This window comes from Anastrepha ludens, chromosome 5 (genome assembly GCF_028408465.1).
Source record: "Anastrepha ludens isolate Willacy chromosome 5, idAnaLude1.1, whole genome shotgun sequence".
NCBI lineage: Eukaryota > Metazoa > Arthropoda > Insecta > Diptera > Tephritidae > Anastrepha > Anastrepha ludens.
The window spans coordinates 38317644-38344965 of NC_071501.1; the positions used below are offsets into that span (position 1 = coordinate 38317644).

A 27322-nucleotide genomic window follows, 5' to 3' on the forward strand; every position below is an offset into this window, starting at 1 on the left:
TGACAATCCCGCGTCGTTCCGGTAACGTAGGACCGACTGTCGTGGGCATGAATAGGCACAAGTCGAAAGGTCGTTCACAGCAAAACATTTTTGCCGAACTGTCAACTTACAAAGCTTCATGTTTTCCTATTATATTGAATCTTAATTCGTTAATAGCAGCTGGTATTGATACGGTAGCTGCTTAAGAGTTTAGATTTAGCAGTTCCTTTCTTATCAATGCTTTGCACATACCGAATCTTTCTTCAAGCGAATATCTGGTTGATGGTAGATTTACTAGACTTAAAGACGTCTTAAAACGGCCGCCGTAGCCGAATAGCTTGGTGCATGATTATCATTCGGAAGTGCACAGGTTCAAATACTCGTGCATGAAACACCAAATTAATAGAAACAGTTTTTTTTTAATAGCGGTCGCCCATCTGCAGACAAAGGCAAACCTTTCTGTCATGACCATCAAGACGAATATCAGAAATAGGAGGAGAAGCTTGGTCAAACACCTAATAGAAGTGTACGCGCCAATTATTTATTTATTTTATTTTAATATAAAGTTACAGTGGTAAAATCTAATCAGTTCGTTGAGGTGGGCTTTACTTATTCACATAAAAGGTTCAACAGAATTTTATATACAATACTAAGAAGATTTTAGGATTAACGTTCTTGAAAGCTGAAAAGAGCACAATTGAATTTTCAGTCGACACACACGCATTAGTCTGGCCGTATTCTACAGAGGAGTTGATGCATGCAACTAATCAGCTCTTCATCGCCCTATTTGAATAGCTTCGTCAGCGGTCTATCGGTTCCAGGACACTTGAAAAAAGCAGCCGATCACTCACCTACATCGTTTGATGAGAAATTATTTTCAGAAACGAATCTTTTGAGGTGACACAGTGCAAGTTGTGCATAAACCAATTTTAACATTTCTCACATACCAGTGCGGCCTGGTCTCACTGAGTTGAAAAATTATGTACGCTAGTACCTCTCGTTTAATATCTACTCCGACAGCCAGGCGGGAATCAGGGCACTGAACTCGATGATGGTACACTCGAAACTGTTTGGGAATGCCTGACTTCACTTTCGATGGCATCCGGATTCTTCGATATAAGGCTCGTCTGCGAGATGGATGAGTTGGCTAGACAGGGCTACCTGTAAGGTAGTTACTTCGCGAAACCGGAGGATTCGGTTCCCGTTGACTACCAGTGGTCTGCTCACGTCAACTCAGCGAGCGATGGGTAAGTATACAAACTTGTAAGGTCGCGAAATCTGTCTGGTAACGAGAGGGTCGGAGGCGTTCGAGGGTTCTTCTGAGGTTAACAAAATCCCATCTCTCGACTTTCGTGGGTGTACATTGGCTGTAAGGTATACGTGACAATGGCATTACTTCGAGCTATTTTTGCACCAGTTGTATGGAGGATGAGATGGAATCATCTCGGCACTCTCTCTTTATCTGCACACAGGGCTAAGATTTAAGTATCTTGGCTCTCATCTCTTTGCCACGCCTGCTGATGAAATAGCAGGTATTGATATTAAAACCCTTATGAACGTAATTAGCGTAGGAAGCGGCTAACAGCACCGTAAATCAGACATTGTGCGGTCACCTTCAACAAATACACTTCCCCCCCAGCAGTACAGAAATAACTGTTCATCAGTATGTATGTAAGTAAGCATTGGAATTACTGATTCCCAATCAAAGCGTGTACTTGAGACGGCAAAGCTTGCAAAAGCGGTTTCATCCCTTTGCTTGGTGTTCTGGCAGTGAGATAAGAAAATAATTGGTCCTTGCGAAGCCTGCCAAAGATGCCAAGTAAAGGCCGCATGACGTTCTTTTTCACGCTTCCCAATATTCACCATATTGAAAACCAATTTCAAGTTGCCCACCACACTGCAACTTTCAACAATGCCGAGCAACTGTTGCCAACAACAACTTTGTGTGATCAATAATCATAGAGGAAATCATCAATTTGAGTAGAAATTCAAAGTGTATTTTTACTATCGTCAAACAAATAAAAATAAAATAAAAAAATTAATTATAACGATTATACAAAACGGAAAAAAAGTATTACAGAAAACACGGCAGTTAACTAAAACAATAATAACAATAGAAGAGTAATCAAAAAAGCTGAAGCGTTCAAAAAATTCTAATTCAAAGCGAAAATTAGCCGAAGCCATAACGGTTATCGGCAATGGAGCGCTATTATGTCGGCGGGGTTAGCAAAGGCACCGACTCATATAGCACCACCACCAACAACAATAACAACAATGCACGCAAGGAAATCACCGGTATAACGCGTATCACTAAGAAGCGACTAAAAGAGCTATGCAAAAAGGATAAACTCTATCAGACGCCAGCGTTGAACGATGTGCTCTATCTGCACTATCAAGGTCAGCTAATTTTAAATCATGGGGAAGAGTTAATTATTTAAATGTATTTTCTTCATAAAGGTATCGATTGCATTGAGTGCTTGGAGGAGTATACCGGACTCAAATGCCTTTGGCTGGAGTGCAACGCCATTTCCGAGATACAGGGACTGGACAATCAAAAGCAACTCAAGTGTCTATTCTTGCAAAACAATTTAATAAAACGTATTGAGAATTTGGAACATTGTGCGGAATTAGACACCCTTAATCTGGCCTCGAATCATATAAGAAAAATCGAGAATTGTGGCTTTGAAGTGTTGCCAGTGTTGAGTACCTTAAATTTATCCTCAAACTATTTGAAGGACTTTGATGGTCTTAAAGATTTGGAAAATTGTCGAACAATTTCGGTGCTGGATTTGTCAAATAATCGAATCGATGATATATTGGTGGTGAAGGTGAGTAATGACGCCAAGAAATGTAAGTAAGTAAAGTGGTTGGCCTAATTTTTTTTTAAACTACAGATTTTTGCTAAAATGCCGCAATTACGTGTGTTGGTATTGCAAGGCAACCCGGTGGTGTCCAAAGTACCACAATACCGAAAAACTCTAATACTGGAATGTGTAAGTAATCGTAAATGATGAAGTTTAAACTAGAACTCTATACCAAGCGTTCCAGGCCGGCTAATCGTAGCTGAATAAAGCGCTGAAAGCCACATCGCTTGGAACGCTTGGATGTAGAGTTCTTACTTTATGAATCTTATATTTGTTACTATACCGGAATATTATGTTTGTTTCGTTTTTTGTGTAGAAAGAATTAACTTATTTAGATAGTCGACCTGTATTTCCTAAAGATCGCGCATGCGCAGAGGCTTGGTAGGTCATAGGTTTGTTGTTGATAGGCAAAAAATTGACTATCCTTTGAAATTTTGCAGGAAACTAGGAGGCTATGAAGGAGAGCGTAAAGAGCACGAACGTTGGAACCGTAAGGAACGTAAAAAGATACGTGATAGCGTTAATGGTAGGTGCAGTGTGATTTTTTGAAAATATTTATGAAGATTCCGTATGGTGCAAAAATGAGTCAATGCCATTTGGAAATGCATGCAAAAATAGTCAAAGTGAACTTTTAGTTTTTTATATTATTATTTAACTTATTTTATGAAATAAATTATATAACAACTAATACTTTTTATAAAATGACACTTAATGAAAAATTTCATTGGCTCATTTCTGTAAAATTTTATTGGGTATTATCATTATTATTTTATGACGGGTATTCCGTCCTTTCTTAGCCAAAATTACGAATTAATTACCAAGTATATGCCATTGGAAGCTACAACTTTACTCCATCTTTCAGACAGCATAGGGATTCCTCTGACGAAAAATTTGAGTTCTTTTGACTTGATCCATTCATTGAGCCAGTTTGCGATTCTCTCGTAAGAAGTGAACCGCTCTCCAATAAGGGCTGACTGCATTGATCGGAACAGATGGTAATCCGAAGGGGAATACGGCGGGTGGTGCAAGATTCCCCAATTCAGTCTCTCTAAATATTTCTGAACCGATTTAGCGAGGTGTGGCCTGGCTTTGTCATGCAGCAAAATCAGTTTCATGTCAATCATGTCTACCGTGCTATTCCGACCGCTTTTCTTTGAGAGCTCGATTCAAACGCATTAACTGCAGTCGGTAACAATCACCAGTGATGGTTTCAGATGGTTTAAGGAGTTCATAATAGATGACACCCTTCTGATCCCACCAGACGCACAACATAACCTTTGAAGCATGACATTTTTTTTCGCTGTTGATAGACCTTGTTCACCTGGCAGGCTCCAACATCTTCGACGCTTAGGGTTATCATAATAGATCCATTTTTCATCGCCAGTGACGATCTCACACGTCACCAAACGTCTCTCGATGCCCATCTCCTTCAATAGATGTGGCACCTAGTTATCTGCTTTCTGGATCATTCCCATCGCGTGCAAACGTTTATCGACGGTAAGTCTGTCGACATCCAACTTGTTAGACATATCATAAAGGGGTCGACATGCGTCTTCATCCAATAATTGTTGTAGTTGAATAACTTTGAATTTTATCGGTGCAAATGCTGTTTTTTCGGGACGAACGTAATCATTTTTGACGTCAGATAAAAAAGGCTCTTTACGCTTCTAACGAATGTCAACTACTGCGATCAAGACCTCACATATACACCTTCAAATCAACAGTATATTACTAGAGCGAACACAAAAATAGTATCAGCAGCGACACCTCTTTCGTGAGGGCGGAAACTTATTCCCATACCTAATGATAATTGCAAAAATTGTATGAAAATATGTTCAATATCCTTTGGGTGGTTTAGCAGGTTTATGCGGTTGGGCATTAAATCATATATATATATATATATAATTGGCGGGTACACCCTTTTTGGGTGTTTGGCCGAGCTCCTCCTCCTATTTGTGGCGTGCGTCTTGATGTTGTTCCACAAATGGAGGGACCTACAGTTTCAAGCCGATTCCGAACGGCAGATATTTTATGAGGAGCTTTTCCATGGCAGAAATACACTCGGCGGTTTGCCATTGCCTGCCGAGGGCCGACCGCTATTAGAAAAATGTTTTTCTTAATTTTGGTGTTTCACCGAGATTCGAACCAACGTTCTCTCTGTGAATTCCGAATGGTAATCACGCACCAACCCATTCGGCTACGGCGGCCGCCTGGGCATTAAATCATACAATTTAAATATATTCGCTGGCGAAATGTTTTAGCATCCCTCTTACACCCTCTACCAAATTTCGCAAATAGTTCCAGACTTTTATCGAAAATTTACGCTGTTTTTGAAATTACTTTGTCGAAAGTTTGCCTTTTTTCACAAAGGTTTTCAACCTAATGGCTTTTACTGCACTTTGAAATGCCCAGCAGAAAAGTCGCCCAAGACTTCGCACTTCACTGGCGTAATCTTTCTCGGCTCACCCTTTTTAAGGTGCGGAATTCGTGATTATTCATGATTATTTATAACAATAATTAAGTTTACAGATTTTTGTCCAATCTGCAATAGGTAGACTATTTTGCTCATACCAAATCAGAGCCTTATTTTTAGAAAAAATATGCATCGAGAATTTTAGGAGTCGCTCAAGCTCCAGTTAAGGGATACATTCTAGTCTTTCAAAACAGAGAGCACAAAAGTAGCATAGTTAACTTTTCGAGGGAGCTGGAAAGGAGCATAGGAGATGCTAGGGATTCTTTTGTACTCGGCTCATTAACGAAAATGTCGATAATATCACAGAAATAATCGTAGTTGACCGGTATGTTAGTAGTCGTTGTATCGTCTAGGAGCTAAATATCGATTATAAAACAGTTTTAACCCATTTGCGCAAAAATAATAAATTTCTTTTCCTCCAACCAAGGCGAATTGAATTCTATCATTTTCCATATCCATATTGGATATCTTACAAAAATGTTTTTCCTCGAATGTGAAAGCATTTAAAGTTGTCTCTACTCTAACTTTCATTCTAATCTATTTTTCAGCTACGATTCGCATGCGAAACAAACATAAGCCACCAGACCAACAGGATGCTCTTTTCAATTCCTCAGATTCAGAGGAAGATCGTGCCGAAGCGAAGCGTCAACGTCAAGCAGAAGTAGATGCTGGCATAAATATGGAGCTAGGCATATGGGACGAGGTTGTGAATGAGAGTAGCATATCGGAAACATCTTCAGACATGAATGTTAGCTCGTCAACTTCGGTCTTAGGCACCACTGATTCAGATGCAAATATTTCCACTGACTCGAAGTCCATCGAATTGCGTGCGAATCTAGACAAAGACGAGAAGATTACGAACGATTCTCCAACCACTAAATCTCAAGCTATACATATAGCAAGAGATGGTGATATGGGAAGCATTTTGAATATTGTTAATACCACCACAATGAAAGAGCAAGGTGAGGTAGAGAGTAAAGATGTAACCGTTGGAGAGATTTCTGAGCTGGAGACGAGATATGAAGAAAATGCTGTCATAACAAACGGCGTAATTGATCATCTATTGGCCACAGAGGTTTTACCGGCTGTCATGCAGAAAGCTCGTCACATTGGCAGGCGTTTGCCAGTAGATAATCTCTCTGATTCGGATGACGTCGCTAAAGATGAGTATAATGCCACAGTCGACGCGATTTGTAAAATCGCAATGAATGATCTTTCAACACCTTCGCCGAAGAAACGTATAAAATTACAAATTGAGGTTGAAGAGCATTTGGAAGCGGAGGAAACAGAGGAGGAACGATTAGCACAACATTTCGATATAATAGAAACTGCTATGGAAACTCGTGACAGGGATAGCGAAGATATATGCGTAGCACCGGATAATATTGCGTTGTTCAAAGTAAAAGACGCTGACCAAATGAAGTACGAGAAAGAATGCGAGGAGGTTAATCAGAAAGTAGTTGATGATTTTGAAGAGCTCTCGATGCATATGGGGAATTTCATTGAAGAAATGCAGAAGGACAAGCAGGTCCTGACTGCTGAAACAGCACTTATAAAAAACACTCAAAGCATTCACACAGATTTCGAGGAACACATTGCAAATTTCAATCTTCTGCACAGGGATCCCACCCCTGAGAAATATATGGTTACTGTATTAGAACATGTTGCGCGAGTAGAAGGGGTTATGGAGATTGGCACAATAACTGCCCCTAGTAAGGAAGTATGCCAAAAAGAGCACGGAGAGGGAAGCAGCAGCGATGTTCCACCCGAGGCGAGCAGTCTTGAGAAGATTGACGCATTGAACAGTATGCTTCCCAATGTAGGAGTACTACGTAATGATGTGCCTGGCGATTTCATCGATGCAACAATGCCACTTATCGATACGGTAACCAAGAAAATGAACACTGAAACTGAAAAAAATACTTCTGAAACTATATGCCAGGAAAAAGTTTATACTTCATTCGAACGTGAAGAGCGTGAATTGCGCCAATTATTACAAAAGCTTGAGGATGAGAATGAACAGCTATATAATATCAATACAGCATATCGCCAAGCACTTGAGGAAGACGTACGCGAGGAGATTAAATATCGTGACAAAGAGATCAGCGAAAACACGCAAAAAATTTGTGAAGACATAATTAAAGATCTTCTAGATGAGTTGACTTTAGTGGAACAGAGAACCGACCACCAATCAACTAAACCTAAAAGCTATGAATTTGGTGAAATTGAATCAGACGAAGAGTACAGCTACTCAGATCCACAAAAACCACCAGAGCCGCCAGTGCGCAGTATACGTGATGTACTTAGCTCCTTCAATGAACTACTGCAAGAAATAGCACGCAAGAACAAAGCAGAGGAGGAACGTAAAGAGCGCGAGTTTAGAGAAGCTGTTTGCCAAAAACATACATCCACCGAAGCTCAAAAGTCAGAGAGCTTACAAAAACTTTTAAACTCGCCCAACCTGCGAGACTTTAATGGAAACACCAGCGAGTTGTTAGATCAGCAAATCGCTGCGGAGAGAAACCGGGAGACTCAGCGTGTTCGCAAACTTGTGGACCGGGTTTATGCTCAAAAAGACAAATACAATGATACCTTGGAAGTAGTGGATGGCAAGTTGGTGGTGGTAAAGAAGGATACAGGCGAGATAGAGGATTTACCGGAAAGTCAAATTAATTATAGCGATAGTGAGGATTCAGATAGCTATGAGTCGGCAAAATCAGATAATGGAGTCGGCGCTGAAGCGGTGCGAGTGTGGGATGCGAAAGTGTGCCGAGATAAGAGTGAGACCAAGTTGCCTTACAGACCCAGAACAGACTGTTCGCAGGGCGGTGCAGGAGGTACTGAGGTGATTCGACTGTGGGAGGGGAAAGTACGCCGAGAGGAGGGTGGTAGCAGCTTCAAATTTTACTATAGACCAACCGAACGCATACCAGCTATGCAATTGATACAGAAAGCAAATGAGTTGAAAGAGAAAGAAGATGCTGAGCGGGAGGCAGATGAAGAGGATGATAGCGAACAGTTCTATTCATTGGAGCCATCGAAGTCGACAGGATTTCGTGGCATCGATGAGGATTTCATTGACAAGTTAGACTTTGAGAAGGTAGAGATTAACAAAGAAGATGAGAATGGGGTGGTAGAGTGTGCACGCAGCTACACCGAGCTCAAGCAGATCATAAAGGAGAGTAAGAAAGAATTGAATTTGACGGATGATGAAAATGTTATGCTGCAAAAGATGATGGGTCTTGAGGAGCACAAGGACGTTACGCAATCCACAGATCCTCTAACCACTGAAGAGAACGACCTATTACAGAAGATGGTGCAACGTACGAAGGAAAAGGAAAAAGAAAAAAAGGAAGCCAGTAATTTGGAGGCAAAAGCATCGGAGAAGGACGTAAAGCCGACACTTTCAAAGCAGGCTATGCAAGTTATCAAACTGAGTACCAACAACAGTCATACCGGTGAGGTTGATGGGGACAACTCCAATAATTTTATGAACATCACGAAATTGGACGCACAATTTCGAATACCGAGCATTTTCAGAGATATGCTAGACGATAATGATCTTGGTAAGATGGCGTCCAAGTTGCATGCTGATGATGAGTCTGAGTTTAATGTTTTGCACTGCATACAAAAAGAACAGTCAATGGAAGGCGTAACCGAATTGCACAAATGTGGGATATTTGAGAATCCACTTGAGTTAGAGAGGGGTGGTATAGCATTGGGTCGCGAAAGTGAGGAGGAGGAATTCAAGGAATTAGATACAAGTTACGATGAACTAGATGACCCTGAGAGGAGTGCTGAGAGTGACGAGTTGCGCCAGGAGCCTATAGAAGTGTACAAAGAAATAGAGAGTGAAGAACTTGAGCAAGAAGCAATGCTGTTCGAAGATAGAGGAGTGGTAGCCGATAAGCGAGAAAGCCTCAGAGAAGTGGTAGATAGCGTGCTCAACTTTGATGGTAGTAATTATGAAGAATATGGCATAGATAAGGAAACAGCGCGTGGAGTTGTAGAATATGAAAAGTTGTTGAACTTTGGAATTGTGGAAGAGAAAGAGTTTGCGGATGCGCCAATGGGGCAAGAAGAAATGGAAAAAATTGTAACAGAGGCGCTGAAAAAAGATGAAATGCAAATAGTAAAGAAAAAGGGTGGTTTTGGAGTAGAAAAAATTAGCGAAGACGAAATGCGGGTGGAAAAGGATGCTCAGGCAAAAGAAGTAAGCGTATCAGATGATGAAACAAAGCGTGGAACTACAACCACAGGAGCTGTTGAAGAGCCTAAGCAGACATGCGTGTCCACAGAAAATAAAACAGAAAACAACTTTAAGAACAGAGAGTACAACTTTGATGACATTCCAGGTCGCACGGAAATGGCTGAAGATAAATTAAAGCAATTGCAAATTATTGATAACGAAAACACTGGTTATATGGAAAATTTTGACAGACACATGCAGAGCAACTTTGGCAAGGACCAGGCATCAATGGATGACGCCGAGTTTCAAGATTTGTCAGAGGAGTATAAAGAATTTCCAGTTTTAAGTGGTAACACTATTGAATATTTTGTTGCTGGTAATACTAAACCTGAAGAAGTGCAGGAGATAGAAGTTATAGATGCTATAGAGACCACATCAAAACTTTTAAAAAACACCGACGTATCTCACACCGCAGACCGAAGTAGTAAACCTTCACCCACCAATTTAGAAAAGGCGCGCAGTCTTGAGAACCTACTGAAGTCTCCAATTCTAAAGCAGTTCAACGACGATACCAACGATAGTTTGGATGCACAAATTCAGGCTGCCAAGGAGAATGAGTTTGATATGATTGAATGCAGTCTACAAGTTATCGGCGAGGACGATGAGGTGATCAACGAGATCTCGGTCAATGCGGAGATTACCTATAACCCATAAACAATTTCTGGCATCGCACAAAATCAATGTAGGTATATTTTTTTAGTAGCCCACAGCTAGCCCACATTCTAGTTATCTCGTATGTTCTCGATATTTCGTGCATGTGCCGATACTTTAATAAAAATTTATGAAAATAAATGGAAATTGTTGAATGATTTTGCAAAAAATCTAACCATTTCGGTGTTTTACAAAACCGATTTGTAATCACTGTTGTTTTGACTAGCGTCAGACATGAGCTTAATATTTATGTGGAAACAAAAATGTATCAATTGGTTAATTAGGTCTTTTGAACTTTTATTCCATTAACGACAATCTCTATGAAAACCGGTTTGGCAATGCGAGCGAACCACCTCAAACCGGTTTGACATGAACGCATCGCTATCAGTTAGGACAGGATTATTGTGATTATTAATAAATTCAATAATAGAAATCAAGCAAACAAACAGCTGATGTAATATAAGTAGTTCAGTTGAATTATTGAGTATTTCTTATCAGAGAATAAATAAAAACCAATTGTCGCATGCAATCACCGCAGAAACCGGCGCAAACCGGTTGAATTAGTTGAAACACTTGAGAGGTTTGTAAACGAATCGTGCCTTTTGCATGCTAACAAAGGGTCTTGAGGTTATCCAACATTTAAATCGTTGCAGCACTCAAACTGTGCTCAAATCGAGATCAGCGTTCGTCTACGCAAGCTTCTTAGTACTCAGTCAATAGAAGCTCGTAAGCATGTCAGCTGACAACGTGGCGATATTAAAGAAATATAGTTCCTCTGATTATACCTAAATAATCCCTGTAAGAGGTACTTATAGAGAGATACTTGAATCTGCTGTGTCTGTTGTCAAGTGGGACCAAGCATTTGTTTAAAAATCTTACACATGACCGAGTGTTTTTTATTATATCCTATCTACTGTATGGCATTAACACGAATGCATCGGTTACCACTCCGTTTTTTTGTGGCTTTTATGGCGATAGTCGTAGCCGAATAGGTTGGTGCATGACTGCCATTCGGAAGTGATACGATACGAATACCCCAGTGGGAAACACCAATCTTAAAAAAGGTTTCTTCTAGCGGGCGCCCCTCAGCAGACAATGGCAAGCCTCCTACCTGAAAATCTTGAAAATCACGATCAAAAAAAATTTCGTCCAAAAGAGTCGGGAATAGGCTAAAATGAAAGTAAATTGAAAATTACATATGTAGAAAATATACGAACTTGATTTGAGAAGGTTCCAGTTTCGACACAATTACCCATAAAAGGCATAAAAGAATATCTGCCGTTCAGAGTCGGCTTAAAACTGTAAGACTTGTTGAAGTGGTAATTCACTAAGAATGAAACTAGCGCTTCCGCACCATTTTGTTGCTGCATCCTCGCTACCGACAAGTTACACGATTATTTCTTCACGGCTATATTTAGTCTCTGCGATTGAGAAACCTTATAAAGTTGTTTACGTCTATATAAGCCAGCTCGCCGAGGTTTTCAAAAAGCGGTTTGCCAAGGGCTGATATTCTTGCCTATCATAGGATACCGCATTTACAGAGGAAGCGAAATATAGTTTTCTTTTTCTCTAATTGATTGGCAGTATATTTTGTAAGGGATGCCCATTTTGATTGCCTGCTCTCCTATGGATCAGAAGCCAGTTATCACTGCCATGAGTCTGCAGGCATTCCTTCGTTTCATATTTGTCAATGTTAACTTTTGCTCGTGGTTGTAGGTGGGCCATAACGTTCTGCTGACTTTACAGGCTGTCTGATCCCCCAATTTACAATTCGCGATTCGTAGATATTTTTGATTAAGGTAACTTTATGGCTTACGCTCAAGGTGGTAAGGCTATTTCTGCTTTGCTCCACCAGTTTAGAGGTTGTTGTGGCCAAATGCAGTACCTGGATTGCAGCTTGAAGAAGTCAGCGATTAGTAATCTACAAGCTTCCCTTATTGGCAATACTTCCGCCTAGAAGACACTGCTAGGATTTGGAAGACGCACAGATTTTTCAGTTCTAAGTCTGTGAGAATATACTTAATCTTGCCATAAATTCTGTGACAAATTTTACATGCACACGGCGAGAACAAATTCGCAGAAAAAAGTCCCGTTATTTGTGCTTTTGTTCGTATGCATTGTCTACTCATAAATTATACTCGTATTCAGTTTCGTTGCAAATTTCGTTTGTTAACAATGGAGTGGTGACCTAACGAAAATCGCAATGCAGTGATGAGTTAGATTTACGAATTGCTGAAAGGACTTAATATTTCAAGAATGTTTGTTTATTGCACGATCAATCGTTTTTCGCAAACGTCTGAAGTGATAGACAGAAAAAGAAGTGGTCGTCCTCGCATGGTTCTAACTAGTGCATCCATAAAAGCCTTTCGAAAAAGAATTCGGAGAAATCTCCTTAGAAAGCAGAAAATCAAGTCCAGCGAAATGAATTTATCGACCAGATCCATGTCAAGACTAGTTAGAGATGATCTCCGCCCTCCGTCGCTCAAATGGTCATATTTTGACAACAGCTTCTTCGGTGGCTCGCGGTCCATCGCCAAGAAAATATTTTCACAGATTAGAAAATTTTCACTGTTGAAGAAGCTTTTAATAATCAATAATGAAGACCCCAAAAATGTTGTTCCAAGGGCTCAGCGTGGCCACCATCCAGCCTCCGTAATGGTTTGGTGGGGAGTGTCCTGTAAAAGCGTTACATCTCTTCATTTCAGCGAAAAAAGGGGCGAAAGTGTACCAGGAGGAAGCAGTTGAGCAGTACTCTCTTCAATGGAGGGCATTGGATGTTCCAACAAGATTTCGCTCCAGCCCATAAGGACAAAAACACACAATAGTGGCTAAAAACAATATTCCTGGGTTCAGAGCCGCAGAAGATATGGACCGTCTGGAAGTGCAGATCTTAATTCATTGGACTACTGTTTGTGGTCAGAATTGGAGAACATGGCCTGTAGAAGATCTAACAGAGATTTGGAGAGTCTCAAGCAATCTTTGGTTCGAGCAGCGACGTCAATATCCATGGAAACCGCGCGTGCTGCAATAGCTGAATGACCTAATTGTTTGAAGGTGTATATAAAAGCAAATGGTGACCATTTCGAATGCTAATTATACATTTTTTTCCAATATTTACATAAAACTAACTTCATTAAAAATAGTATTATAATTTCATATCTATAACGGACTTAACTTGTAACAGAACTTATGGCAGGCCTAAGTATACCTGTTCCAACACCAGAATCCATTTTTGAACCACCTGTGCAGACAGTAGTGTGGACCATTTGTGGACTAAAATCAAGACGCACACCACAAATTGCGGGAGGAGCTTAGAGTGTTTCTGAAAAAGGGCGTTGGCGCCAATTTTATCTATACATACATCTATATGTATACGTAGTTTAATGAATTCTGTTTTTGCATACGAATCTTTAAATAAATCAGTTCATCTTCTTCGAGTGACCTGCACTAACAATAACCAGTAGCTTGATTAAATATGCGTTCATGTTTATGTTATTTTGAATTCTATTATGAATTTCGACACATGGGAACATTTTCATATGTTCTAGGCATATACATATGCATACATACATACATGCAGGTATGTGTGAGATGATTTTAATATTGATGATAAGAAAGTTTGGCATGACTGGTGCAATTTTGATTGTTTTTCTTAGTAAAATATATGTATAGGTATAACCATATGCTTTCATGCAGAATAAATTGCTAATTTAGTTTTTAAAAACAAAGTTGTTGATAACAAATTTCAGTATTAACCTAAGTTCAAGCACCTTAATTGGTCAACACTGGACCAAAATACATAAACTAGAACTTATCCCTAGTATTGTTTTTTTATTTCACTCTATGAACAGTAATTTTTCAGGATTAATAGTAGCCGAATGGGTGTAAGCGTGACTACTCTTCGGTAGACCCACAGAATGTATTTATTTATTTATTCAATAAATAGTCTAAAAAATACAGTATTTCTTACATATTATGAAAACAGATTAATGCTAAATAAATTAACCAAAGGAAAATAAAACTTATAATTAACTAATTTCAATTGTAATGAGTGAAAGTGAAAGAAGAACATTTCTTACAATTTATAGAGGAAGATTATTAGATAATACTAAGAATTTAGTTCAACAATTAATTTAGTATCAATTTGAAGTGGTTCTTTGTGGAAGAAAAATCCAGGCCAGTATGATTTGAAAGCGAATTAAATTCTCTTAGAGCTATAGAAATCGGAGATTGGAAGCATAATTAGTTCTTACCATCCCTAACCAGAAAAAACCATGATTCCGTAAACTTCGCTGAGGAATATTAAAATTGATTTTCTCGATTAGTCCTTCCAATATCTAGTGATTTTAGATTACTGAGCAACCACCGACTTTTATAGGATCGAATTGGATCATAAGATCATAAGAAATATCTACCTATCGTTACGGATTTGAACTAGGTATTGTTTGAAGAATGGTAACACTTAGCTGTCATCTGATTTGACAGAAAATTAGTTTTATTCTTCCGTTGAACGAAAATGGTTCTGTATACGCTCAAAGAACGCTGGGAAACGGCAATGGGAAGAAGAAAAGCACCGAATGAAGCGTATGTGCGTTACTTTGCGAAAAAAGTAAGAGAAACTGGGTTGCTTATTGACAAACCAACGCGTGACCGACCAAAAACCTTGCGTACACCCGAAAATATTGCTGCTGTGGCCGACAGTGTTCGTGAAGACCAACATACGCGATTTCATAGCTGAAATAAAGCCGCATACAATCGAAAATGTCTTGAAAAATTGGACCGATCGTATGGGATGGTGCATGGCTAGCCGAGGTAGCCATATGAATGAAGTTGTTTTCCATCATTAACCGGAAGGATTGTACTTAAAAAAAAAAAAAAAAAATTTGGAAAAATATTGAGTAGTTTCTTTTTTATAGCATTTTTAATTCCGTAAAGTTATATGGCGGACCCTTTATATGTAATATTAAACTCTCGCATAGATTTCGCCAATGGAGCATCACCAGGGGTGGCTTTCTGTAATTCGATATCGAGCAAAAACGATAGTCGAAGTATCGTTTTTGCTTTCTCTAACAAAAAATGTCGTAGCGTCAACTAAATATATTGGTGGAATATATGGAGAAGCACGATTCATTAGCTAAAAATAGCTTACAGAGTGCAGCTAATGACCGTTCGAAAAAGAAAGACTTATGGGATAAGCTAACGGAATTGTTAAACAGTAACGGACCTCCCATGAAGCCAACAAAAGCATGGCAGAAAGTTTGTATTAACACTTACCATTACTTTTAAACATTTTCATTTGTGGTAATACATTCTTGTAATATTTGGCCTAAATCTCGAGCGCCGATAATTCTAGTGACGACGAAGGCAAAACATCAAGGAAGTCTGAGCCTCCAAAAATTAATATACGCGAGGAAGGGGAAATCGACGAGGTACAACCTCCAAAAACGAAAAGATATTCAGACCCCAAAATAAAAATAATAGAAAAAGAGATTGAAAAGCAAGAAAAATTTCAAAGTGAAGTGTTGAGGCTTTTCGAAGAGAGCAATGAAATCGCAAAGAGGAAACTGCAACTAAAGGAGACACAAATTGCAACTGAAGTGCAATATAAAAAAATGAAGATTCAAGTCTTAGAGCTAGACTTGGAAACACTGAAATGTGAAATCGCATTGCTAAAACGAAAAATGAATAATTAATGAGTTACTTTATGTATGTGATAACTTTAAGCTTAGTTTTTTACCTTTTATAAAAAGAAAGACTGATACCTGAGAAATGAAGTACAATTTTCTGTTATACTTAAGAAATTTTATTTAATTTACCAGCAATAAAATGAAATCTTTACATTGCTGACTGAGAAATATGGTCTTTTATTCTATTTCTTATCCTCTCTGATAATCGATTGTTTATGTCCAATGGTGTACATTCTAACAGTCCTTCTTGTCTTTGAGTTAGAGTTTCGTTGCTGAATTGATATGGAATATTCCTATCGATGCATACATTGTGAAGAGCGGCGCACACGTTTGCAATTTTCGCAACCAATGTTGGGTTGTACCTTGGCTTTCTATCGTCCGATAATATTCTCCAGCGGCCTAAAGTGAACAATGCAATTAATGTTAGTGTATTTACATTTGATTCAATAAATACAGGAACCTTTGTATACGCCAATGCTTCTTTCGACAATGCTTCTAGCCTTACTGTGAATGTCGTTGAAAATACATTTGCCTACGTCGGTCTCATTTTCGCGTAATCGATACGGGGTCATAAGCCATGGCTCAAGATGGTATCCAGAATCCCCTAAAAATATACATATTTATTCCCGTATCTTAATTTTTTCCTATTTAATTACTCACCTAATAGCCACGAACTCGTATCTCCATTATTATAGCGCCGCTCCATTACCTTCCTCTCATTGGAGGCTTTCCAAACAAAGGAATCGTGCGCAGCTCCTCCGTACTGTGGGCATATAGCTTTTATTCTTAATTTATGGTCACATATCTGCAATAAAAAATGTAGAGTACGATAACTCCCAGAAAAAAGGATTAAGAGCTAGTGTAAGTATATATTTACAATCATCGCGTTTATGCTATGCTTTCCTTTCCTGTTGAAGTATATATGCTCGTTCTCAATAGGCCTCAACAGCATTAAATGAGTACCATCTACGGCACCAACAACTCCAAAGAATTAAAATAGTACAAAATTTAAATTTCGTTAATATTGCACTACTTACTTCCCGGAAAGTTATATTTTTCATGGAACCACTCTTTGCACGGCTGGAAGTTTTTTTCGAAAGATATCCATTGGTTGCATAGAGTTTCTTCCATCGACGATAATGTGCTGCGAAATATCTTCGACAGAGTACTATGCCCCATTGCTGCTGTGTGTGCGCCGCCAGTTTGCCACTGGTAACCGCCACCTGCTAATATCTCCAGCGTTGCAGCTTGCCTCAAAATTGGAGGTATATATGTACTCCTAAGTCCTTCTCTAAGGTTTATTTCACAAAGGACGTACATAAAAACCTCCTTGGTCAGTCGGTATTTTGTTTGGAAGCTGTGCAAAAGAAATACTTTGATATTTACTTAATGAAATTTGTATTAATCTTACTATAAATCGGGCAATTCCATTGGATTCGACGCATCGCGCATTCTCCTTCTATTTATTGAAGAGTTTTCTTCATTAAAATCTTCCAATAATAAAAAATAGCGCCAATTGTACATATTTACTTCTAATTTTTATTGCTTTCGTGCACTTTTTGACAACTATAAACCACTTTCCAAACACTTCCGAAAATATGAAAACGATAGTACAAATATCGAAATACGGGAACCAAAATGGGATCGTCGCGCATTCGATATCGAATTAAAGTGTCGAGCAAACGAGTGTCGACTATCGAATTACAGAAAGCCACCCCAGGAAATTTCGTTTTGACTTTTGCTAAATGAAATAGATAACAGACCCGAAGGTTGTGCTGGAAACTTGTATTTTCCAAGAGATATTGACTTCTTCTGGCATAATGAAAATCCAGAAAATGTCAGAGTATTCCAATTTTTTTAATATTTTTTTATTATAAAATTGTACTCGTCTGTTCCGTTATTACGGCAGCTTCTTCATGTTTGAACCGTTACTGCAGTAGCTTTCAAACTAATTTGAGATTTTTGAAGACGATATTTTCTTTTATTATTATTATTTTAGCCGATGGGTCTATGCGACCTTCTTAGCGAGGAGCCATTTTGCGATTGCCAATGACAGCTTGAATAACATTCAGATTATGCGGTGACGTAGCCATTGTAGTTTGTTAGAAACTCACTTGACAGGATCCAATTTTGGTTTTTTTCCCTATAAGCATTAAAATCGTTTGCTGGAAGTCGGAATCGTTCGGATTACTGGAAGTTGATAGTGGTGTTGGCTGTTGCACGAGCGACTCATTCAAGCCGAGTAATTACCAAGAGGTTCTATTATAGTGGCTGCTCTTCTTATTTTGCAAAACAGCGTTTGCCGGTTCGGGCTGAGACCACACAAATTTCCTATGATCTTTTCGAAGTTCTACCATACACTCATACCTAGGGTATATCTGCATATCTGTTCATGTTCGTGGGCATCCTTGCCACAGGCGCCCACTGATGGGTGCTGGGTCTACGGATTTTTCTACCGCAGCATAATCGTTAATACATACGACCTGTCAAAGTGCGTGCAATCCTTGCATTATTATACGTTTTAAAAGGCTCATTTCATCATAAAGCTCAGAGAGTGCTTCTTCTTCAGTATCCATCACATTCGCAAACAGCGCCTAAGATCTTGCGTATAATTTTTTTGTTATTTTTGTTTTCCTTGTTCACTCCGCTCGGGAGCATAGGGACTCGACAAAACTCTTCCATCATACACACCGTTCTGGGTTGTTGTTTTTGCGCCGTCCTATGTGATATCGCCAACTGCTAGCTCGCGGTAGATAGACCTTCTTCAAGTATTCTTTAGCCGACCGTGACCTCTGATCCTTTGCGGATTCCAGGTGCCATTCTTGTGATGCTATCTGGTGGTTTTCTAATTATATGGCCTATCCTTCGTCACTTTTTGCGTTTGATTTGCTTTAGGATGGGTTTCTCATTCGTTGATCTCGTTTTTTCTAATAGCGGTAAGCCCTCGGCAGTCAATGACAAACCTCCGAGTGTATTACTGCCATGAAAAAGCTTTTCATAAAAAAGATATGCCGTTCGGATATATATAATACTGGACGATATTGAGAAGATTTATCCCGCTGTTAGTCTGAGAATATCTATTCTATATCTTCTCTGAAAGTGTTCGCTTTCGGCTTGTCTTAGTTGGGTCATATCTGTTACATAATTTTGCAGACACATACATATCCATATTGATTCAGATTTTTTTTAATTAATTTTAAAATTTTTTTAAATACAAGTATATTTTTTACTTACTTATTTCGTGCCACTACTTCTTTATTAAGAAACGCTGTGGCTCTGGCTAAATCGCCAGACTTCTCAATGCACTCAATGCTCCTAAGACTGTGAACCCAGACGAGAGAGATGTTTATTGATTCGGACTCAACATTCAGGAAATTTTTGTAGGTGATGCCAGGGAAAAGAGTGCTGCTGGGCATTTTGAAAATATGCCCGTTTTATCTACCCTTTGGCAGTCATTTCCAATACTTCAATCTTTAGTATATCAGCTTGGACGCGGGTCCCACGGAAAAAATTCGAGTTGTCCCTCCGGATTACATAAGGCACTTACTGGGTGAGAGTTCATAAAGGTCTGCGTAGTTATATATTTGATTAATCAAATAGTATAGTGAAAATCGCTTGGAGAACTGGATATTATGCAGCGGTATAACTACGCGTCACTACTTACTATGCACATAATTAGGCAGGTGTTTTGTGTCTTTGCCTCTGCCTGAAGAGATACCTTGTTTTGGCTTTGTAAGATCTCTATGGTATAATCAATGTATGGCTTAGATCTCGCAGTGCTTCGAGAGCATTAACATAGTTAGTGTGTACATGTTATAAACAGAATTCATTTTGTAAAGTCAACGTACGATTCCTAAATTTTTCACAAAACTAACAAATTTTACAATGCGTATTGCGAAAAGGATACGCCTATTTGGCAGCATTTACATTTTTTTAATAACGGTAATCTAAATTTGAATTTTCTCGGCTCGGCTTCTATCAGACAAACTGACTATTTATAAATAAGTATATACCTATAGGTATAATATATAATACGCACTTACTCCCTATTTTGGGTGCTTGGCCGAGCTCCTCCTGTGATTTGCATTTGCGTGTTGACATTTTCACAAAACGGAGAGACATACAGTTTACGCTGACTCTAAACGGCAGATATTTTTTTATGAAAACTTTTTCATGGCAGAAATACACTCGGAGGCTTACCATTGTCTGCCGAGGAGCGACTGCTATTACGATAAAAAAATATGTATCTACAGGGTCCGGCACTCGAAATGTAGCCAACTTCAGACCGCTCGCGCAGCTGATGCCCATGCATTTAGTTGGCTAAATTACAGTCCGGAGTTTTGCTTACAATCGCGCGGAAGCATTTTGCCGAGAGTAAACCCGAAAAAAGAAAATCAGTAATGAATTTCAAACGTAATAGTGTGATTGCATTGAATTTGGCTTGAAAAGCACAACCAGCGATTGTTCAAGACTTGAGAGAGCGGAGGAGTTACTTCGCTTGGCCGAAAGCGGTATATTTCCGAACATAGAGTTTTCTGACGAGAAAATTTTTCAAATTGAGCAATTCGTAAATTCCCAAAACGAGAATTTGAGTCATCGATTGGCCACCAGGAGGCAGCACCCGCCACAGGTAATGGTTTGAGCCGCTATAACCGCAGATGGGTGCTCCCCAATCGCTTTCATGGAGCCTGATGTCTCTGGAGGCATTTCGGTGGCAGACCATGGACGTTTCAACAGGACTCGGCACCATCTCACAAAGCTCGAGTGAACCAAGAATGGCTGAAAATAACGGTCCGAGCTTCATAACGTCCACACCGTTGCTCTCAAATTCCCCAGGTGCAAATAACTATAAGATTCATCAGTCTCGAGGCCCTGTAAAAAGCCATTGTCCGCGAGTGCAGCTTAGGGCAGCTTTCGATTCGTTTCCGGACCTTCTCAAGGCCATAGTCAAGGCAAAAGGTGGTCATATCGAGCAAAAGTAAATTGATTCTTAATTTTGTATTATTTTCATATATTTTTTACTTTGAATTGAATAAAAGTAATTTTCCAAACTAAATTTGTAGCTTTTTTAATTCTATAAAGCTCTATCAATTGATGTTTAATGGTCGGAGTTGCGAATCTGGGTTCTTGTGAATGGTAGACACACACCAAATCATTCGGCTATGGTGGCCGATAATATTATAACTAATATGTAAAACAAAGAGTACTGGCTATCAGGACCTAAGACTTAATCCGCTTGTGCAATCCCAATGGGGTAAATCCCGAACCTCAGCGATAATCTAACCTAAGTCGGGCACAAAGAAACTGAATACAGTTTGCCTCCAGTAGAATGTTTATATTACCAACTGTACGAGTAACTGTTTCGAAATGTATTTTCAATCACCAAACAGCGCCGATTTATATGCCTCTGACCTATTTCTTTTCACTACTAATTGAATGCCATTTTAGAACTGAATTTTTCAATTTTCCTATACATTAAATTACCTTCATCTCCTCAAATTACACTCCCGCTGTAAGTGGAAAAAATGCTAGTGGAAGGAGATTACATGCACTGGGGGATGCGAGTACATGCACTCGTACTCGTATATCTCTTTACACGCCATTACCCCGGTGAATTAAACTAAGTGCTGCACATCAATTAGAATGGACGCTATCTACAACTAAAGAAATGTTCTGCGATAGTGCAATGTGTTGTTTCGATAAATGAGTGGATAATCTTTACCTATTGACATATCTCTGTATGTGTACCATACATAAAAACATTTGCAGACAATCCTTGAAATATTTATTGTACTTTCCTGTATTGTCAGAATATTCATTGCTGTGACTTCGCCATCATCAACATGTTGCACGAATGGCAGCCGGTTCTCAAGTGGTTGACCATCGTTGGTCTGGTGCCATATGCTGGCCGCAATCGCAAACGTGATTTCCAGTATATGCAGCGCATCTACACATTAGTGCTACTTGCGGTAAATTGGATTCTAACCGCCTTTGGGATATACAGCCAGTCTTTGGAGGATGGGGCGGTCGTATCGAATTTTATATCCATCATGGTTTTCCTCACCCAAACTGTAACATTCACTGTATGTTTGTTGGAAGTGATGTGCACCTATCGGCAATATTTCGCATTTATGCAACAATCCAAGCATATTGTGTGGCTCTTCCAGCAACGCTTACAAACCGGTCTTTGCCGCTGGAGTTTGCGGCGGCGACAGTATTTGAAATATTTGTGTTATTCGTGTGCTGTCTATGGCAGCATAATCTTATCGATAGTGCTGATTTCAATCAAAGACTATTATGGATACTTTTGGTATGCATGCGGCAGCAGTTTGGTATTGCGCATCCGTTGCTTCTTGGTCATCGTCTATATGGACTATATCGACTTCTATATGAGACACGTGAACATGAAGTTACGTTCGGTGGTCAATTGCCGTGTGCCCAGGGAGCGGCGTTTATGTTTGGATGTGAATTACAAAATGTTGGAATCTTTCGATTATATGTTGCAACTGAAATTGGTGTATGGAGAAATACGCAAGTTGTCTCTAATGATCGACGATTTATTTGGTTGGTCGATTTGCGCTATATTTACAGCGATTTTTCTAGATCTTACCGTCAATATTTACTGGACTTTTCTGATTTTATCAAATGTTGTCGAGTTTTATTTCATCTACATAACAATAATAACTGCACTCCCACTTATGACTATTATAGCATATATGTGCCACTGCGGCGAAAATTGTAAGCAGCAGGTGAGTGAAGTGCCATGACTTAAATGGTCAGTAAAAAATTATAACCTTTACTCGTATTACCAAAACTGAAGATACTCAAAAATATTATAAAAAAAATTGTGAGAATCATAGAAAACTGGGCAAGCGATTGAAATTTAAGCATATGACGCGGCTACACTCATATATACAGAGTGACACACCTAATAATATGTACTATATAATAGGTATATTTACAGGGTGCAACCGATATTTAAGGGGTTATATACCTATAGTTAGAAGACCGAAAAAAGCGAATTTTCCGGAATTTTTTCTAAGAAATTTATGGATTTTAAGACTTAGTATTAGTAAAAATATTTATTTGGTAAGGAGCTACAGCTGATCTCCGGGAGCTCCTCTCGAAAAAGGCGTTTTGCGGTGACCACTATATCTCTGAATTGGATCCTCTGAAATTAAAAAACCAAACAGATTTCGTTAAAGTAATGTTAAATCTAGTAATTAATCGAAGTAATAAAAAAATAAAAAAAAAAAATCGGTTTTTGACAAAAAATTCGGTCTTAAAATCTTCGATTAATTACTAAAAAATATATTTAAAAAGCTCGTGTTAAAATTGGAGACTAATCGGTTTAGCCATTTTCGAGTAATGTTGGTCACCGACTTTGAAAACACCATTAGGGTTTCACTACTGTCTCTAGAACATCGATGTATGCAGCAGAATTCACTCGAAATCCTTGTGTAAATAAGTGTGGTGGCATGGACATGTTTTTTGTTGCTCACAACACCTAAAATCATAATAGTGGCTTGAAGTTTCATGTGCATGACAACAGAGACCTCTGTAGGATTCAATCACATCCATCTTTCATTTGTGCGGTTTGACTTTTAGGCTAAATTTTTTTTGTCAGAAAAAAACCAGAAACAGAAACCTGTTCTCGTGTTTGTTTTCCGACATAAATTGTCTTCTGCACATAACGTAGGATTCATACCGGATATCTTCATGGACTACTCGACGGATAAAAACCTCAGAAACATTAAGTTCTTCTTAAGGGCCCTCGTCAATGGTCACTTGTTGAATAAATCTGCAGATCAGACAGTGTCAGAATGTGCCTCGTGTTTTTTGTGTTTTCTAACAGATTCTGCATCGCCGCCTGATGCTTTCAATTCACGGCGAACCTTATGAACGGACGCACTTAAAAAATAGAGATTTCTAAATCGGTGTTATTTGCACATAAAGGGTCCGGCATCCGAAGTGTAACCAATCAAAAAGGCTATACATTTTGTTTGGAAAATTACTTTTATTCAATTCAGAATAAAAAATGTGTGATATGACCACCTTTTGCCTTGACTATGGCCTTGAGACGGTCCGGAAACGAATTGCAAGCCGCCTGAATGTGACTTGCAGGTATTTCGCCGACACGCAGACGAATCTTTTAGTTCGGACTTTGCTCTCCAAAATGGCCCAAAGAGAATAATCCATCGGATTCGCGTCTGGTGAATTTGAGAGCCATTAAGTGAACGTTATAAAGATCGGAGCGTTGTTTTTTAGCCATTCTTGGTTTACTCGAGCTTTGTGAGATGGTGCCGCGTCCTGTTGAAACGTCCATGGTCTGCGACCGAAATGTTTGTCTGCTCACGGTTTCAAAGCAACCTCCAAAATACTCGCCAGCCTCGGTGAAAACGATTGGAGAGTGCCCATCTGCGGTTACAGGGACCTAACCATTACCTGGGGCGGGTGCTGCCTCTAGGTGGTCAATCGATGACTTAAATTCTTGTATGAACGGTCGGTTAATCGTTTTGGAAGTTTAGGAATTGCTCAATTTGAAAAATTTTCTCGTCAGAAACCACAGTGCTCGGAAATTGACCGCTTTCAGCCAAGCGAAGCAACTTCTTCGCTCTCTCAAGTCTGACTTCATGATGCTTTGGTGTGATTAAGACTTCATCGGAGATTTCGCTGAAGTCGCTTCTTTTCTTTTTGAACCATTTCATGTGATGTTGCAGTCTTTTGATGACCATCATGAAATCTTTTTTGATTTAATCCTTTTTTTCCTTTCTTTTTTGTAATAATACTTGGATTTTCCCATATTATAGTCAATTACTACTAGCATTTTAGTGCAACGGTTATTACATAGTAAGCATAAATGTACAAATACAAAAATCTATAATGATTTGCTAATGGAATTCGCCATGGAAATACAGCAAGGTCCTATGGTAATAGCTGTGAAGGAATTTTTGACTTTGGATCTACGGCTGCTTATGAAGGTGAGTTGCATGTGCAAGTTGTTGTTGTATGGGTAGTATTTTATATATATTTTTTTCAGTATTTTACAAAGTGGCGCAGAACTAATCAACAAAATTTTGTGTTTGAATACCTTCTTTACTAAATAAATACCAAAAAAGAGGATTTTGTGTGATGAAAAACTCTATTTTGATTTTTACGGGTTCCATTGCTTGTCTGTTTTTATACTGTAGCTGTTTAGTTCACAAGTGTAAATCTGGTTAACGTACGACGCTATCTGCAAAAATTTAAAATGTTTCGATTAATTTTACGCCCCTTGTATGTAAAATTTTAAATAAAATATTAATCGAGGCGGGTAGTATCACCATCTTACCATAAAAGGTCTCTCGCGGACCATCACAATATTGGGTAAAACTTAAGATGAAAAAGGAAAGGGACAGAAGCTTAACTTTCCCTACATTTAAAGTGTGATCAGATTGGAGGTACTTTTTCCAGTAGGGGTTTTTGAGAGATCACGCGTGACTACTGTCAAACTAATTGCATTGTTTTTTCAGTATTCATTGAAATTTCATGATGTAAAGATTTATGTTTCAACAACGTTTACAAATCGTACAATTGCATTACGAAAATCGGCGCTCTGCGAAAAGTGTTCGTCGCGTGCCCAGCACAACTTGTGGTGTACAACAGTGAGACCCATTTTTTACTTCAATACGCAAAATTGCCATATTCGGGCAGAGAGCAATCCGAAGTCATTTAAGTACAGTCATCAATTGAAAACAACCATTTGGTGTGGCCTATGGGCTGGAGGAATCATCGGCCCATATTTCTTCAAAGACGAGACTGGCACCAATGTAACAGTGAATGGTGAACGCTATGATAAACGACTTTATGATACCAAATTTAAAGCCCGTGAAGTCCACAACATTTGGTTCCCACAAACCGCTACTGGCAAAACAGCCCGTGAAACAATGGATTTACGGATTTACTGCGTCGTCGTTTCGGTGAGCAATTTATCTCTCGTCTCAGATCAGTGGATTGCCCACCAAGAAACCGGCTTCGATTGAGGCATTGGAAGCCAACATTAATAAAGTTATTCACGAGATACCGACCGAAATCCTCCAGCGAGTCATTCAAAATCGGTGTTTACGAATGGCCGAAATACGGCGCAGTTACAGCCAACATTTGAAAGGGATTATTTTTAAAAAACAAATGTAATAAATGGTTCTAAATAAATAAAAAAAATTGCCCAAACGATTTGAATTTTCGTTGTCCGATACCTCTAACTTGATCACCCTTTAGTATTTCATTACATTTATTTAATAAAACCATTTTTTTTGTTTTAAAATTTTCAGATATTTACTTCAATTGCCACATATTTGGTAATATTACTACAATTCCGCTGGATATATCCTGGTGAATACGGTAATGAATGAATGAGCTGAACTCAGAATAATTACTTTTAAGCAAGTCCGGTCAAGAATTCAGTAAAGAAAATATTAAAACCTCTATGAGCATTTTGATTATTACTTTAAATATAAGAAAAAAATGGCTGACGAAAAATTTTGTTATTCCTAATTTGGACGCTAAAAAAAGGTTTGGCTGAATGGTACCACTTTTATGGAAAAGTGCTATTGGATCATTAAATTTAGTGCAATGCAATTACTTCTTTTGCTGTTTTTTGTTTGTTGCATTCAGTTGTGAGTTACAAAGTGTTAACAATGGAAGTTAACAAAGAGAAAACTCAGTTCATAAAGGTGAAAATATAAGAAATATAAGAAATAATCGAAGTTGACGGGCATTTTAGTAGTCGTGGTATCGCCCAGGAGCAAAAGATCGACCGAAAAACAGTTTTAAATCATTTGCGCAAAAAAATTACGCGAAAATAACGAATTTCTTTTTTCCCAAACTAATATTAAACGAGCCTTGCAGAAAACGCTTATAAATCGTCCCTTTCAGAAAAACTGGGTAAGTGGCGCTATTATTTCGGAAAACTATACTGAGACTTAACCGACCAAGATGAATGAATGGGCTCACATCCCGCAGCTTCTGTTTAATAGGGGGAGCTCTGTTGAAAACATTCCAATAAAGTTGATTTAAAAGTTCTCCAAAGAAAGCTACGTCTACCAGAAGGTCGCAAGAAGTCGTTAGTAGGCTTTTGCACTTATTTTGAGTTTGTTTTAGTAAAATTAAATTTGGAAAATTTACTCTCATTAGCAAAAGGTGCTTCTGCTGGCGAAGAACATATAAAGCCAAGAAGGGCTATCCCTAGCCCGGTCCGCTAACAAAACTTAGTCAGAAAATTTCCCCTCCCAAAGAGCATTTTTGCATCTTTCCGACAAGATTAAGTCGTACAAGTCGCTGATAGCCGTTCAATTTCGGTATGGTTTCACTCTAAATTTTTGATAACAGTTGAAACTTAATTTTTCTTTATTTCTGCTTGACTTATCAACGAAATTGGTAA

General features: G+C 38.8%; 3 protein-coding genes across 3 annotated transcripts; 2 read left to right on the forward strand and 1 right to left on the reverse strand.

Annotated features, from left to right (window-relative positions):
- Positions 1-1565: 1565 nt before the first annotated feature.
- LOC128864042 (dynein axonemal assembly factor 1 homolog) lies at positions 1566-10621 on the forward strand. The gene is made up of 6 exons (XM_054103519.1): positions 1566-2376; positions 2437-2807; positions 2874-2972; positions 3160-3224; positions 3284-3369; positions 5865-10621. Exons 1-6 carry the CDS (start codon positions 2178-2180, stop codon positions 10217-10219), a joined length of 5175 nt encoding a protein of 1724 aa, XP_053959494.1. The 5' UTR covers positions 1566-2177; the 3' UTR covers positions 10220-10621.
- A 5934-nt stretch (positions 10622-16555) lies between these two features.
- Positions 16556-17355, reverse strand: LOC128864674 (putative nuclease HARBI1). The gene is made up of 4 exons (XM_054104427.1): positions 17315-17355; positions 16941-17260; positions 16781-16884; positions 16556-16708 (listed from the first exon to the last, which is right to left on the reverse strand). The coding sequence occupies exons 1-4, from the start codon at positions 17353-17355 to the stop codon at positions 16556-16558; spliced, it is 618 nt and encodes a 205-aa protein (XP_053960402.1).
- Positions 17356-21746: 4391 nt separating this feature from the next.
- Positions 21747-26360, forward strand: LOC128865191 (putative gustatory receptor 39b). Its single transcript, XM_054105289.1, has 3 exons — positions 21747-22652; positions 24714-24884; positions 26214-26360. The coding sequence occupies exons 1-3, from the start codon at positions 21747-21749 to the stop codon at positions 26292-26294; spliced, it is 1158 nt and encodes a 385-aa protein (XP_053961264.1). The 3' UTR covers positions 26295-26360.
- Positions 26361-27322: the final 962 nt, after the last annotated feature.

What these genes read in the sequence shown, in the direction of transcription:
- LOC128864042 (XM_054103519.1), top strand. Translation starts at nt 2,178, where the DNA reads ATGGAGCGCTATTATGTCGGCGGGGTTAGCAAAGGCACCGACTCATAT. An exon ending in ATGATATATTGGTGGTGAAG is followed by an intron (nt 2,808 to 2,873) that starts GTGAGTAATGAC and finishes TTTAAACTACAG; the next exon opens with ATTTTTGCTAAAATGCCGCA. An exon ending in GATACGTGATAGCGTTAATG is followed by an intron (nt 3,370 to 5,864) that starts GTAGGTGCAGTG and finishes TCTATTTTTCAG; the next exon opens with CTACGATTCGCATGCGAAAC.
- LOC128864674 (XM_054104427.1), bottom strand. Translation starts at nt 17,355, where the DNA reads ATGCGCGATGCGTCGAATCCAATGGAATTGCCCGATTTATA. An exon ending in ATGGAATTGCCCGATTTATA is followed by an intron (nt 17,261 to 17,314) that starts GTAAGATTAATA and finishes TCTTTTGCACAG; the next exon opens with CTTCCAAACAAAATACCGAC. An exon ending in AAAATATAACTTTCCGGGAA is followed by an intron (nt 16,885 to 16,940) that starts GTAAGTAGTGCA and finishes AATTCTTTGGAG; the next exon opens with TTGTTGGTGCCGTAGATGGT.
- LOC128865191 (XM_054105289.1), top strand. Translation starts at nt 21,747, where the DNA reads ATGTTGCACGAATGGCAGCCGGTTCTCAAGTGGTTGACCATCGTTGGT. An exon ending in GCGAAAATTGTAAGCAGCAG is followed by an intron (nt 22,653 to 24,713) that starts GTGAGTGAAGTG and finishes CCCATATTATAG; the next exon opens with TCAATTACTACTAGCATTTT. An exon ending in ATCTACGGCTGCTTATGAAG is followed by an intron (nt 24,885 to 26,213) that starts GTGAGTTGCATG and finishes TAAAATTTTCAG; the next exon opens with ATATTTACTTCAATTGCCAC.